The sequence below is a fragment of the Centropristis striata genome, chromosome 6 (assembly GCF_030273125.1).
Source record: "Centropristis striata isolate RG_2023a ecotype Rhode Island chromosome 6, C.striata_1.0, whole genome shotgun sequence".
Taxonomy (NCBI): Eukaryota; Metazoa; Chordata; class Actinopteri; order Perciformes; family Serranidae; genus Centropristis; species Centropristis striata.
This window is the reverse complement of record NC_081522.1, coordinates 22,431,121-22,445,486: the sequence shown is the minus strand read 5'-3', so window position 1 is coordinate 22,445,486 and position 14,366 is coordinate 22,431,121. Positions and strand designations below refer to the sequence as shown.

General features: G+C 41.5%; 1 protein-coding gene across 1 annotated transcript in view; it reads right to left on the bottom strand.

Moving 5' to 3' along the window:
• Nucleotides 1-13,390, bottom strand: part of LOC131972898 (chromatin remodeling regulator CECR2) — a 49,598-nt gene extending 36,208 nt beyond the window's left edge. The window contains exon 1 of the mRNA XM_059334700.1: nucleotides 13,087-13,390. Coding sequence (XP_059190683.1) covers nucleotides 13,087-13,206 — 120 coding nt within the window. The 5' untranslated portion in view covers nucleotides 13,207-13,390. The remainder of the gene's footprint in view (nucleotides 1-13,086) is intronic.
• Between the last annotated feature and the right edge of the window lie 976 nt (nucleotides 13,391-14,366).

Sequence of the window (14,366 nt, the reverse complement as noted above, 5' to 3'; positions counted from 1 at the left end):
TATTAAATAACAACAACGACAACCCAATTTTATCTCCCTTACGCTTAAATTTGCAGGAAACTGCAAAACATAGACATTTTGATAACATCTTCTAATGTTCCCCAGCTAAACCCTGCCAACTCGGTACATGTGCAACTTCTGTCTTACTTCTCAACAGAGAAGTAAGACAGATGGCTCACACCATAAATCAGCTTCAGAACAAAAAAATGGTTTTTTTTAATCATTTTCCCGATTGGGCCAGTCTGATGATAGATTTAATGGCCCAATTGTCAAATAGAGCAGACTTTTTACTTTTTTTAAAAGATGTTTTTTTGCCAATTTTCAAGTTTTTAAGATTTTTTTTTTTTGAGAGACAGGGTGAAGGGGGGAGAAAGAGGGGAAGACATACGGAAAAGGGCTCTGAGTTGGATTCGAATCCAGGCCGCCCACTCACAAGGGCGATGCCTCTATGGTACGCGCTCTACCAGGTGTGCCACCGGGACGCCCAAATAGCAAAGACTTCTTCACTAAACCTCGAGGGCTTTCCTACCGTTCTCTCCTCTGCCTTTGTACAGTGTTCTTGAAATATATTTGCCCTCTCCAGAGTTCACCTGAACCCCAAAATACTCAAGAAAGAGTATGCTTTTTGGACATAAGAGGCCTGAAACTAAAACAGCTTCTATATAGTACAGATAAGAACCCGACTGATTTATCAGCCGATCACAGACACAGAGATCGCAGAGATATCTGCATATATGATGTCCAATGTGCACAAATATGAAAACTTTTTACGGACCACACAATGCAGAAAAAGATGCTTGGGGTGATTTGGAAATAGAAATAGATAGCTATTTATTTCAATTTTTTATTTATTTAAATGTACAGAAATTGACCAATACTAAACATGCAGTGCTAATTCTTATTTAGTAACTATCTATAAAATGTTCCCCTCTGAAATCTATACCATATCGTACAGCTACACATTTGTACTGTACAGATCCAGTGTAATTCTGTGCGATTCGATGATCTACCAGTGAAATGTATAGCTCAACACTGCAGACTGGAGTCCCTGCCAAAGGTGACAACCAGAGATTACAGCTGTGACAGCTGTCTCATAAGGATGGGTCCAACAAAGATCAACTTTGAATTCGATGCTGCACCATATGCACATCTGCTGGATGAAAGGGGTTTAATGACGCCAAGCTTAAGACGATTCTCCACTAGCAGGACAAAACTCTAGGTCTCTATGTGACACGAGTACAAGGATGGTAAATGTTATGAGACATGAATCGAAGGAGAAGATGAGAGGAGCTGACTTTTTTAAAAGAAAGGAGACATCAAGGCTAAACTGACTTCAAGGCAGAAAACACCATCTGCATTTGCAGATAAAAGTGAAATGTGCTTTTCTCAGTGGACACCATTGGCCCCATCATGTGTTCCATTCATATCTGCACTGAGAGAAAAACTGAGATAAAATGTGTGTATGTGTCTGGCCAATGCAAGCCGCAAGTGAGACAGAAAGAGAGAGAGAGAGAAAGAGAGAGAGAGAAGGGGTTGTGATAAGCAGTGCAGCAGCAAATGTATCAGCAGCTCCAAGGTTGTGGCAGATCCACAGAGCCTGTAGTATCAGGGGGTTGGCCTCTCTGGCTACCCTCACAGCAGATACTTTCCATGCCACTGCCGTTAACAGCTCCTCCGGGGTCTATATCACCAACAGTTGGAGGACGTGTGCACAGCTAGCTGAGGGGGAAGGGAGGCCTGTTTGTTGTGTAAAGGCCCCTCTCTTCCTCTCCTTTGCTTCTTTCTTTATTTCTTCCTCCCCCACTCCCCTCCCACTTTCATCTCCCACATGGTTCCTCCAGGAGCCATCATCTGACAACACCCTCCACCCCCACATGTAACCACCTCCTGCCACATGACAAACATGCACACACAGCCATAACACCACAGGAAAACGCCCTCGCATCCTCAGGATGTACCGTTCATCTGATCATCAGAGGAAAGCATCAACATCTTTGAGTTGCTGCCAGAAGCATCTGACTGATGCATCAAAACAAGAACTTGTTGGCTGATTTGCCCGTACAGTCAGTCTTCATTTACAACATGTATTTTGAGTGAAAAGTTGTGTCCTCCACAACTGTCTTAACTAGCATTCTCGCACATTTAAACAAGTAGATGCTCCAAATGAGGACACCATTTCTTCATGCAAATATGTGAAAAGGAAGAATGACTAACAGGTTAGTGTACCACGTGAGAATAGTGACAAATACTACTCAGTTTCAACTTCCCACTGAGTTTTATTATAGAGTGTTAGTGCCAGGTGGGACAGGTGGCTGGGGGTGGGGAGGTTGGACGGTGGACAGATACTTCCTGAGACAGAAGGAGACCCTTTGCCTTGGCCTAGCCTGCTTGCAATGTGGGTGAAGATCATTAAGCACAGGAGATGGGAGGCCACCCAGTGTGGCCAAGCGCCTCTCATAATTCCACTGTCAGCTTGGAGGAAACCACATCATCAACTTCCTTATATAAAATGGAGCTTCCTGCTTCAGCTGACATCCCAGCGGTCCCATTCGCTGACTACATAAACATGCGCCTGCATATACGTGCACATACACACACAAACAGATCGTTAAATTCAGCCTGGTGGCCCTGAGGAGAAAAAAACAGTCCCTCACTAGTGTGGTTGTACATGACAGAGAGGACTCTTGAAATGAAGAAAACAACATGAAGCAGATGGCTTGCGGCCTTGGAGTTAAAGTGCACAGACATGAGGAGGAACTGCTACTTGAGAGGCCCTGTTCAGACCTGGCAATAACCTGCGTCCTGGATGATCCGATCAGAGGTGGATCGCTCTAAGTAGGTCTGTTTACATCTGGCATTAGAATGCATCTCCAACATGAGTCTTGAGTCTTTACTACATGTTTATTTTCATATAGAGCGGGGAAGTTCAGATCATATCCGACCATGAAGTTAACACATGACTAATATAGCAGATGGGACAAAGGAACATGAATGTCTACAGTCATATACTACATATTTGTGAATTCAGGTAGATTTTATGAACATAAAATATGAGGTTAGTGTAAAACTGCGACCATTGGAAGACCTTGCTGATCGGCTCAGCCTACAGAATCAGTAGGTATATTGTATTCTGACAACTGGTTTAATTCTTTAAATGGAGCTTTAAAAAGATGTGACACGACAAAGCGTTGTTTTTTTTGGCTCTCGTTCTTTAAATTCATCCTGCCGTGTCAAGGTCCTGACATTCCCAAACAACCACGCCATAGCTCCAAAAGGCACTTAGGCCAGGCTCAGACCGACATGAACCCTGTGTGAAAAAAGCCCATCCCTCTAATTAATTTGAATAAGACCCCCCTATTCTTTCCAAAAAAGCAGGGTCAGCCAGCAAAAAAGAGTTGAAACACACTGAACGTTTGCTCCAACATTATCTGATAAGACACTGCATTGGCTAATGAAATACGTGCAGGTGCACTTCCCTTGTAGAAAAGTATCAGTATCCAATGTTCCTATCTTGCTCTACATCAAGTAGGTGAAAGTCACTAGTAACTAAAACAACATACTAACACCAATGCTTTTGAAAACAACTGTGTAAGGAGATACATTGGGGATGACAACAAATGTGCCACCAGAAATCTTTATTCCAGCCTCCTGCTGTCTATGTAGACAGTGTGTACCGGTCCGCACCCCACTAAAGCATCACAGATCCACAGCCCTCATATTCTTGCCTAGCCTAGGTATACCCATACTGCCTTGCACGTTCGATTTCATTTCGAACTGCGAAGGGGTCTGGTGTCCATGGCCGATGCTTAGCCCTGTTTTAGGGATCCAATCACAGAACGGGGAGGGACGGCAAGACAATGACGCGCATTATTGGACAGACGGAAGCTTGTAGTTTTCTTACGGATCCAACATGGCTGCAGCAGACGCCAAGCTCTCTTTGGATCTAGCTGTACTGACAGTGTTCTAGATAGTTCAGAGCCAAAGTTTATTTTAAAGAAGAACAACGTTTGACTTTACACTCTTGTTTCACCACGAAAAGGATGTTTTAGCCTTGCTTCCGACAGGATTTGACAAAAGCCTAATCTACCAACTAGCCCCGCTACCGCTCGCTGCTGTAACGCCGTTGATCTGGCTACGAGTCGGGGGACAGTGGAGCCGCTGAGAGACCCCCAGCAGCTCGTCTAGTGACCATAAAATCAGTGGATGTGTGTGGCTGAATTACATGAGGGGGAATAAGGCGTAAAAATAAATAATCTTGCAGAAAGCGAGAACTGGAGAAGCAAAGCAGCAAGCAACACTCTCTCACAGACACTGGCTATGTAAACATCAGTCGTGTTCTTCCTCATTGAATTCTACATACGTCATCTGGTATAACTGATGCGATTGGCTAAGAGCTACGTACAGACGCTTATGATAGACATACTTAGCGAATCTATGGAAAAATGAATAGGTGGTCTCCAGACTATATCTCATTATTTGTGATATAGTCTGGCATTAGCCAGGCTAATTCTTGCCCATGTGCCAGCACTGAGACAACTCTCTCGACAACTATGCTATAAAAAAAAATCAACTTTTAGAATAACAATTCCCACTGCTCCCTCAATTTGCCAACTCTGTTTTCTATACAATCAAACATCACCATGTCCCAGAATAAATTCTGTCTGTATTACCTCCTCTAGCTGTGGTGTTGCATCACACACACACAAACTGACACAAATACACACTAACACAAAACATTGTTTCTAGGCAGGCTAAACACATATATTAACCAGTCAACCAAGTTTTCCGGGGCTCCCACTGGAGGAGACCTTGTTTGGTGAAGTTTTCATCAATTGGTTTCTCTCTTCTCGTTTCTGCTTCACAACCAGCTGCAAAGGCACAGAGTGAGAAAGCAACACTGGAGGGATGCCGGCCCAGACTGGAGACAGAGAGAGGGAACCATGGGGAGCTGCAACAATGGAGCTGGCTGAAACAAACCCCGGTGTATGTGCCCCTCTACCTCCCCCTCTGTGCACACACTCCCCATGTGAAACCATCTGATGCATGTACTGCTGCTCTCACTTGTCAATCACAACTGGGGGAGGGGCAGCAGCCACTTACAAAGCCCCGCTCACAGTGCATGTAAGGGAGGGTATTAAAAAAGACATGCAAAAAGGTTCTTGATCTTTGAGGGGTACTCACTGAGTATGACAAAGTTTTGAAGGCTTTATGTGTAGCCTGATCTGGATCGGAGAGTGTCAGAGGTTGATGTCTGTGAGGCTGTAAGAAGGGCTGAGCTGGGGATGTGTCAGTGGGTGGGACAGGAGGAATGAAAGGGAAAGGGATGAGGGATGAGTGAACAGTGCAGATCTGGGATGAGAATGGAGCTACAAGAATGGGTGTGTGGCCTTAATCTCATCCCTGGAATTGACAAAGAAGGTAAAGCAGACCAAATTTGAAGGTGATATAAATCACCAATTACTGATCCCTGATGATGATGATGATGATGATGGTGCAGATATCACAACAAAAGTTTAAAAAAAAACCCCACCTGATTCAACCCCTGCTTGTTTTGCTAGTGATATCGTGCCACACATCTTCACCACATCCATCCTTGGCCCTCACATCAAAGCCCCCTAATTGAGGCCAGACTGGCAACACATATTAAGTCTGCAGTTATAATCCACAAAAACTGGGAATCCGCAAGAGTGTGTGTCTGTCTGAAGTTGGGCCATGATGGAGCAACACTTAAGCCTTGATCCTATTCCCCGTTAATCCATTTGCTTTCTAGACAACAGAAACAAGGACGTGCTCACAGGCTGCCTGCTCTCGCTTGTTTACCAGATCTAATAGGACTAAATCTTCTTTTACAATCACACAAGGGGCTTTACGAAAATAGGACCCCCCTCATCAGAAAGGCTGCAGCAGCAGCAGCTAGCACCCAGTCAGAGCGGAGAGCCTCCACCCTCCAGGGGGAAGGGAAAGAAAGACCCACCATCTGGGGTTTAGTCATGGTGATGCCAGGGGCTGGAGCTCGGGGACAGGGAGGCTGCTGGGGCTCGAGAAGGGGATGGGGTACAGGGCTGTTAATGGGTACGGGTGAGAGGGGAAAGTGATGGCAGTGAGGATGGGGCTTGGGGAGAGGTCGACGGAGAGGCTGGTCCTTTATCATGTTAAACACAAAAAACTGGAGGCAGGAGGGTTTGATGAAGATGTTTTGTTGAAGGTGAAGGTGAAGGTGAGTTGCAGGAGTTTGGCAGATTATAATGAGTGAGAAGATATCTCACAATCCATCAACAAGAGCAGAAAGAAGAAGAAAAGCTAACTGGGATACTCGAGATACCCAAACAGGTGAATCAAAACTAACTGGGGAGTGAGGGAGCTGTCAATTGTTAGAAATAATCTGCTATTCTGTCTCTTATTCTGTCTCTGTTGTCTGTCTCTGGGTGACGAACGTCACTATCTATGCATGCGTAATTCACTGTGTGTGTGTGTGTGTGTGTGTGTGTGTGTGCTCTCTGTGCATGCAAGATGCTTTGATACAATGATCATGTGCTCATATTGTTTTAAAACGATGATTAAACTAAATAAATTTACTGCATCTGCTTAAACTTCCTTTGCCCTATTTAGAGTAAGATTCTATAATCACAAAAAGATATATTTTATGTTTTATATTTTATATGGACATTGCAAAATCTGTGTCTCCAATAATATCTCTGCAAGTCCTATCAAGGCAGGAGTTTGTTTGAAAGTTTTGTTAACAGGTCAGTTCACGGACATGATGTGCTGAGAATTGTTATAATTGAGATTATCAAGTTGAACAACATTGTCCTTTGAAAAACAATGTCTAACAGCAACACAACTTAACAAATCTACAACATCACATTGAGAATAAGTTCTTCATAGATGGCCCTACAAAGACTTTGTAACTTCATCTAGAAGTTGTTCTGTTGCTACAACAGCACTTATTTTCAAATATGTTCAAGTAAACCACCACTTGGGCGATGTATGAGAGATAATGTACGAGCGAGACACGGACATAGCAATCAAGAAACTGAAACTTTATCGGGTCTCTTTGCCATTGTGGTTACTTAATGAAACAAAAATAACAAATAACTGATAGACAGTGCTGAAATTTCATTGACCAGAGTAATTATCAGCAAGATGCCTCAAATAGATTTAATAAAATGGAATTTGTTCATTTGCAGCATTTTGGAACAGTCTTAATTTTCAAACTAGAGTGGGGATAATACCTGTGATGAAACCTGCTAGGGCATGATTTAGACCAGACCTACTGTAAAGGAGTGGCTGCTATAATCAAAACAGTCCACAACTTTAAAAGTTAAGGTCAAGCCTAAAGGCATAGACCCATCTTTAGTGTTTTCACATTTAAAACATTTCAGTGCATATAATTTACAAAAAAAAAAATCAAATACAACTACACCTTCCCATCAGGATGAATCACTTATTGTAAGTCGCTTTGGACAAAAAGCGTCAGCTAAATGACATGTAGTATAATGTTATGTAATGGTGTGAAGTTATTGACTGGTTTTACTGGTGACACTACATGAAAGGTCATTAGCACAGTTATTGGGATAAAAACTAGGGGAAGCACGACTGTCTGAAACAACATTTGTGCCGATCCATGAAGAAGATGTTGAGATATTTTACAGGATAGGTCAATACTTCGCCCTACTGAGAAGTGCCTGAAATGTCAGAGTCACAAGGATTAGAATTAAAATAGTTGCTAAGATATTTCAAATTGTCCACTGGATCAAAGTGGTGGACAAACTAACAGACCAATCACCATCTATAAAAGCCACATCCTTAGCATGTTTAAAATGCTGTGCTTTTTATGTCCATATTAATTTTTCTCCAGCTACAACAAACAGTCACTTCAGTGAGCAGCAGAAATTTAAGTTATTTTGCTAGATGTCTCTTTATTTCTTGACCCAACAAGGATGGCAATGGCTCACAGTAGCAGACAACAATTATGCTATGAAGAGATATGTTGATCATTTGTACAGGAAAAAAATTAAATACAACCACAAGTCCAATTTAAAGGCTCAAAATAGGAATTTAAGTCAGGTCAGAGATCACCATAAGAACCAGAAAGTTGGGATGTTGTCTAATCCTTATATATTCAAATATAACATTTACAAAGACAATTAATTTTATGATCTTTTTTTAACTGATAAACTCTTGTTTTTGTACACATTGTGATTTCTTCATTTTAAGCATTCTGTTGTTATTATTTACATTTTACTCAGCACCCCTGCATATTTTTTTAAACTGGGGTTGTGGATAATGACAGGCAGCTGATGAAGATATATGGAATAAATACATGATGATGTGCCAAAAAGGCTGCCAGCAGAGCATGGAGTGGGAAGATGACAGGGACAGAGGTCCTTGGCATGAAGGACTATGTCTGGCAAAGAAGGGCACATTATTGAGGATCCAGCAACAGGGGCCTGCAGCGGCTGTTGGCTGTGGGATTTTCGGCATCATTTCACAGACACATAGCCAAGAAATCAAACATACGCCGCGGAGATAAAAAGCCAGGCAAAGGGGACAGCCGTGTTGACCCTGGGCCTCCTCCGTCCAGATCCCTCTTTAACTCTTTCATACTAATGTGCTTTCGCCTTCTCATTCACTTGCTCTCCATCTCTAGGACACTTTTCTCCACTTCCCCTCTTTCCCCTTCCCTCCCACTCATTCTTTCTTTCCTCTCCATCTCACCCACTCAGCTTGCTCACACACACACACACACACACACACACACACTTCCCAGCTCACTGCCTACAGCCTGAGGAAAGTGGAAACCAGCGACAGTGAAGTGTATCTGCCAAGGAACAATGTGCAAGGGGCTGTTTTGTAAGGCTAGCCAAGGAGATTGGGGGGAGTCTCCATTATTACTGACCAGCACCGTAGAAAGAAAAAGGCTGTCCCAACAGTACCACAGCAGTGCTGTCAGACTCACTCAGTGAGTTTGTCGATATCCACCCTGGTAGCAGTTTCCCGGAATACAAAACATTGTGGTCTCAAATGTGCTATTCATTAGAAAAGCCTCCATAATGAGAAAAAGAAACAGGTGTTTCAGTGACACCATTAAACTTGATATTTAGTCAGCTTCCCCAGCCATCTTGACTTTACCATTACATTTCAGCATGCACAGACCAAAACAAAAAATAATTCCACTCAACAAGTTCATGTTTCTCATGTCATGAAGAAATAGGCAACAAGACCCCAAAATCATAACTCCACAACCAGCTGCTGTGAAAGTATGCATTCCCACACCACTATTATTCATCTCCCATAGGTGGCACCATATGGTAAAACCAGAATAGATGTCTTAAAAAGAAATGCATAGAAATACTGTGAAATGCAGAGTCGGTTGAGGCCCTGAGTAGCCACAGCATTGACCCTGCCATCAATAATATAAAGGATAGGATGTCAAAAGGACAACAGCAGCCAATATAAGATGCTATGTCCACCAGGAAGGACTGAGAATGTTGACACCAAAGCCCAAGACAGAGTAAAATCATTCGACACCCCACACTCTGTCATGACCAGTGACAGCCACTTCCTGCCTCCTATGCTGCCCCCGTCTCCACCTCGTCTTGGGTAATTCAACCTACACATCCAGAGATAGGATCGCAACTTGGGGTGACTGACATTACCCAACCATCCACACACAAGCCCAGCCAAAAAGCATATCTTATAAGAAGACAAAAGAGAATTAATGTCCAAGGTGAAAGACTTTGTCAGGTGTCAAATTTATATTGACTGATTATTACATATCAGTGGCTCATCAATTTTCATAAAGCTGAACTGCACTTCAAGACAAAGGCAAAGGAGGGAGAGAGAGAGAGCACAACAGTGGCCGGGCCAGCTTGTCTTGTTGCAGGTATGTAGCATTAAGCAAAACAAACGTTCGTCTGACAGTTTCCTCTTTATTTCTGCAAACACAAAGTCCTCCGAAAGTAAATATTGCTAGATATCAATGGCTTACTCTGGAACAAGCCATTACTGACTACTGTTCTACATTATTCAAATGACAGAACTTAACGTCAATATCTGAGCTTGCAAAGCCACAGAGCATAACCATAGAAACTACATGAGCAAATATCTTTATATCGTCATATCTAAAGTGCAGTGATTTGTCTTCCTGGTATCTGAAGTGTGAAAGACAGAATGTTGTACAAAGGTATTGCCTTATTCTTTATAACTTCTTCTAATACGACACCTGTGCAAAGGCCCATTTTATGTACTAAATGGGAATGTACACAGGTGTAAAAGCCAGCACAATCTTGCCCAAAACCATATGCATCTTAAGGCCACATTCAGAAGCATGACAGCCCTATGGCAGTACAATACAAAGGCCTGCATTAGGCTTACTCTAAACTATTAAACATCAATTAAGTCAATAGGACAAACGTGTGCACGTGTATAGATATTTTAGTAATTCAAAGCAAAAAAAACAGCATTTACATAACAAATTGCACAATAGACCAGACTATTCTGATATGTCGGCTCCTCAAGGCACTTAAACTCTGATTTGGCTCTTATAGAAGCTATTAGTGGAATAAAAGTCTCAATTTAAATGTGGCTTCTTAAGGAGATTTAATCTTCTACTCACCTAGGACACAAACAGCATTAAAAAGCATTGGATTTGGTCTACAAACTAAGAAAGGCTCCCGCATTATTCATCAAAGAAATATTCCACAAGAAATAAAAACAGATAAAAGAAACCAATAAAACACATATTTCTTTTATACACACTGGAGGGGCATTCAGCACATAACAGGGCAGTTTGTTAAAGCGGACAAATACCTTAATTTACAACCTTTTTTACCTGTCCATAGCAATTCACATCTGTTGATGTAAGACACACAATGCTGGATCACTTAATGCACAATTTTGCAATCAAATATAAAAGCTAAGGTATATGTTTTGAGTACCAACCTCTCCCCATGTGCAGGCTTAAAAGACATTTTAAAACATATTTTTGTTGCTATTTCGCACAGAATTGAAGGGCTTCTGCCTAGAATAGCACAAGTTTTAATGTATTCCAATGGTGTTTTTGCTGCTGAAATTAAGTATTTCAACCAAATGCTTAGTGCTTTACAAACACATACACACACAAACTCAAAAGAAAAATCCAGAAGAACGTCACAGAGCCATTTTTAAACCATTCAAAATCAACGCATGACATCACACTACAATAAAATTCACTCTTTGATTTGGACTGTGTTCTGATACAACAAATATGCAAGATTAAATCAACTGAGCAATACACACTCTGCTTCTTGTTTTCCCATCCAAAACAGTTAAAGAGGTTTTAGCACTACATTCCACAGACACATTATTGCTTGGTTTTCCTTAGAACACATGCATTTTCACTGGCATTCAGTCAAAGCACCGAAAGCAATAAGTGTCAATTAGTCCTACCATTTACGATCTAGTTATTATTGTAACCACAGCTGCCTATAATATTGCTGAGATCTAAAAGAGTTATGACCTTGAACACTTGTGTGTCTGATTGAGATGTCAAAGAATAAGACTACTACATCAATCTCAATATTTCCTCGAAATACAGCTGGGGGTGGGAGGGGGAGGGGGGGGGGGTGTATTCACATGTGATCTGCTTAGTGGTGCGGTTAAAGACAAATACATCATTTGTACTGGGTAGTAGGAGAACGACCCGTGGTAAACTGAATGGCTCAAACGATGTTTAGTTCACAGAAGCATAAAGTTAATATAGAGAAGCGCAACCAATCAGTTCTTTGCAACTGGATAACTCGTTATCTTCAACAGTAATGCGGGGTTTTTTTTCTTTCATAAATCCAATCCTATCATAAGGACAAATGCATCAGCATAAGATCCTCAACTTTCATGTAAACTAGGCGCAATGCGATCCCCCATCTGCCTTGCACCTCGTTTAATAACAAAGCGATGCCTACGTGTGTTTCTCTGCCGAAGGGGGTGGGGATGAATGAGTGATGGAGACTGTTGATGCGTGATGTTGACCTAACCAATTTCTTTAAAGTGCAATCATTCCTCGATGGATTAATGTTGTTCTGTTGTAATAACTGAATTGATACATGTTACAATTAGCTGTTTTGTGAAGTCTGAATACATCTCAAGGAACAAGGGATGGTCGGATGGCATGTTAAAGTTGAATTATGTAACCGTGGTGTAATAAATGTAATGTATAATGTGATAGAACACTGAGCGGACGGATTATTTCTCCTCTGTAATTTATTGTACTGATATCAGAACGGAAGGTTTAAACCATCGCTTCTTGCAACAAAACAGGGCGAGCAAACAATGCCTGAACAGCATCTGCGTCCCTATGGCTACCCAAGCCAGATGGCTTGCAACTGCAAGACAATAAACTCGAACCTCACGCCATGAACTTTACTTTATGACAGAAAAAGAAACAAAACACAGCGGCAAAGTCCACTTAATGAGCAGGAGCGGTTTGATTATCGCTCGACTCTTCGCCCGACAAACAAATTTCTACAGTCGCATGGATATATTCTAAAAGGTTACCATCTAAATGCTAACGAGTTTCAAATCGTTTCGTCACTTTGTCACATAATCTTATTTTAAGTCTATTCTCTCATCTACTTTTTGTTTGAAACACCTGAAATACGGTCGCTTTTAACATAGACATGAGGCTCTGGCCAAATGAAAACAAACGAGTCGCACATGGTTGTACCAACAGCACTTTAATCCAAAGTTACTCAGGAAGATCAGAGTATAAACCGTTAAAGAAACACGTAACGTTACAACAGATATCTGACCATAAAACTGTATCATGACTGCTATATTCAGCTTGCACCACTTATGGCATTTTTTAACGCTGATGACCAGCAATTAGCAATTAACGCTAGCTTTTGGCTGTGCTAGCTCGTTACCTAACAGGATTGCCTTAGTAACGTTACCGAACGGGAAGTTCACAGAACATTGCTAAGCTGGTTAACCACATAGCCAGTTACACAAAATGCGCTCCGCGTAAACAAAAAAGCTGACACAAACAACTTTTCATTTCCGCTGGGAAAGACATTCATGCTACTGGAAGCAACCATAATTTTAATTTACCTCTATTTCAAAGTCTGGAAGGTTGAACGCTGTCCTGAACAGCGAGCAGAAGTGGGCTATGGCGGGGACTTCCCACCAACACTGGATCTCTTCCACAGAAACTGTACATCCCTGGGACATTTTCGGACTTGAAAAATTGTGTATCGTTTGTTTCTCACATTAGAAAGTAGTTTCTTCAGCGACTTATAATGTCTCTGTAACATTACAAACACGACAAAAGTTGCTGCTGTCGTCCTGTACGGACAGTTGCCATTGCGATCCCGCGGAGCGCTACAATCTGTTTCAATCAGAGTCTCACCGGAGCTGAACAGATGGGAAGGGCCGTACCATCTCACGGCGAAAAGGGGGGGTGCGATTACTTATCTCCACATATTTATACTTACTTACATACTTTATTTAAACAGAAATATTATTTGTAATGTCAAGTATGTTGATATCGTTGTACAATAAACTCTCATTATTAAACATATATGCAATTTGATTTGTCTGTTCGTTAAAATAGCAGAAGTCTAAAGTCAACCCTACCGCACTGGCTCGATGGTACGGCCGCTGTTTAAAGGGAATGCTTGTGAATGAATAAAACAACTGAAAAGATGAACCAGGTATGCGTTGGTAGCCTAACTTGTTTTTTTTTAGTGACGTCAGTGTGCTTTCCTGTTACGCGGAGATTAATTCAGAGTTTTAGTTATTATTTGGTTTATTTTTTTCTACATTTTCGTTTATTTTCAACTTTCAACGTCTTTTTTTAACCTACCAATCTTTTGATTGACTTACAACAAGAGTTTCCAAACAACCCAAATTAAAAAAAAAACACATTTATTGGACCATTCTCGCGTACAGTAAATTGCCAGCTACATTTAGATTTTTGTAAACAACATCGCGGTGTATGTTATGAGCAATACACTACACAAGGGCTCCCCCCATCGCAATATGTAAAAAGTGCATGCTATGAGACAGTGGTGCTCAATGACAGTGAGTAACACACGGCCACTCCGTCCTGCAGGGCTGTTTTCAGAGTTAGATGCCCATGCTCATTATTATATTCTTATGACATCCTATTTTATTGTTTTTTTTTAAAGCACACCATATCAGACCCCAAACATTTCCCAAGTCTTTCTTGTTAAGGTGTTTGCAATGGGGCTACAAAAAACATAAACATAAGCCATCAATGTCAGAAAAAAAAAATGAATAAGGCACTTCCCTTATATAGCTTGTATCAATCAAAGTATGTGTAAACTTGAAACTGTAATACATGCATTTAAGTCACTTAATGAATATAA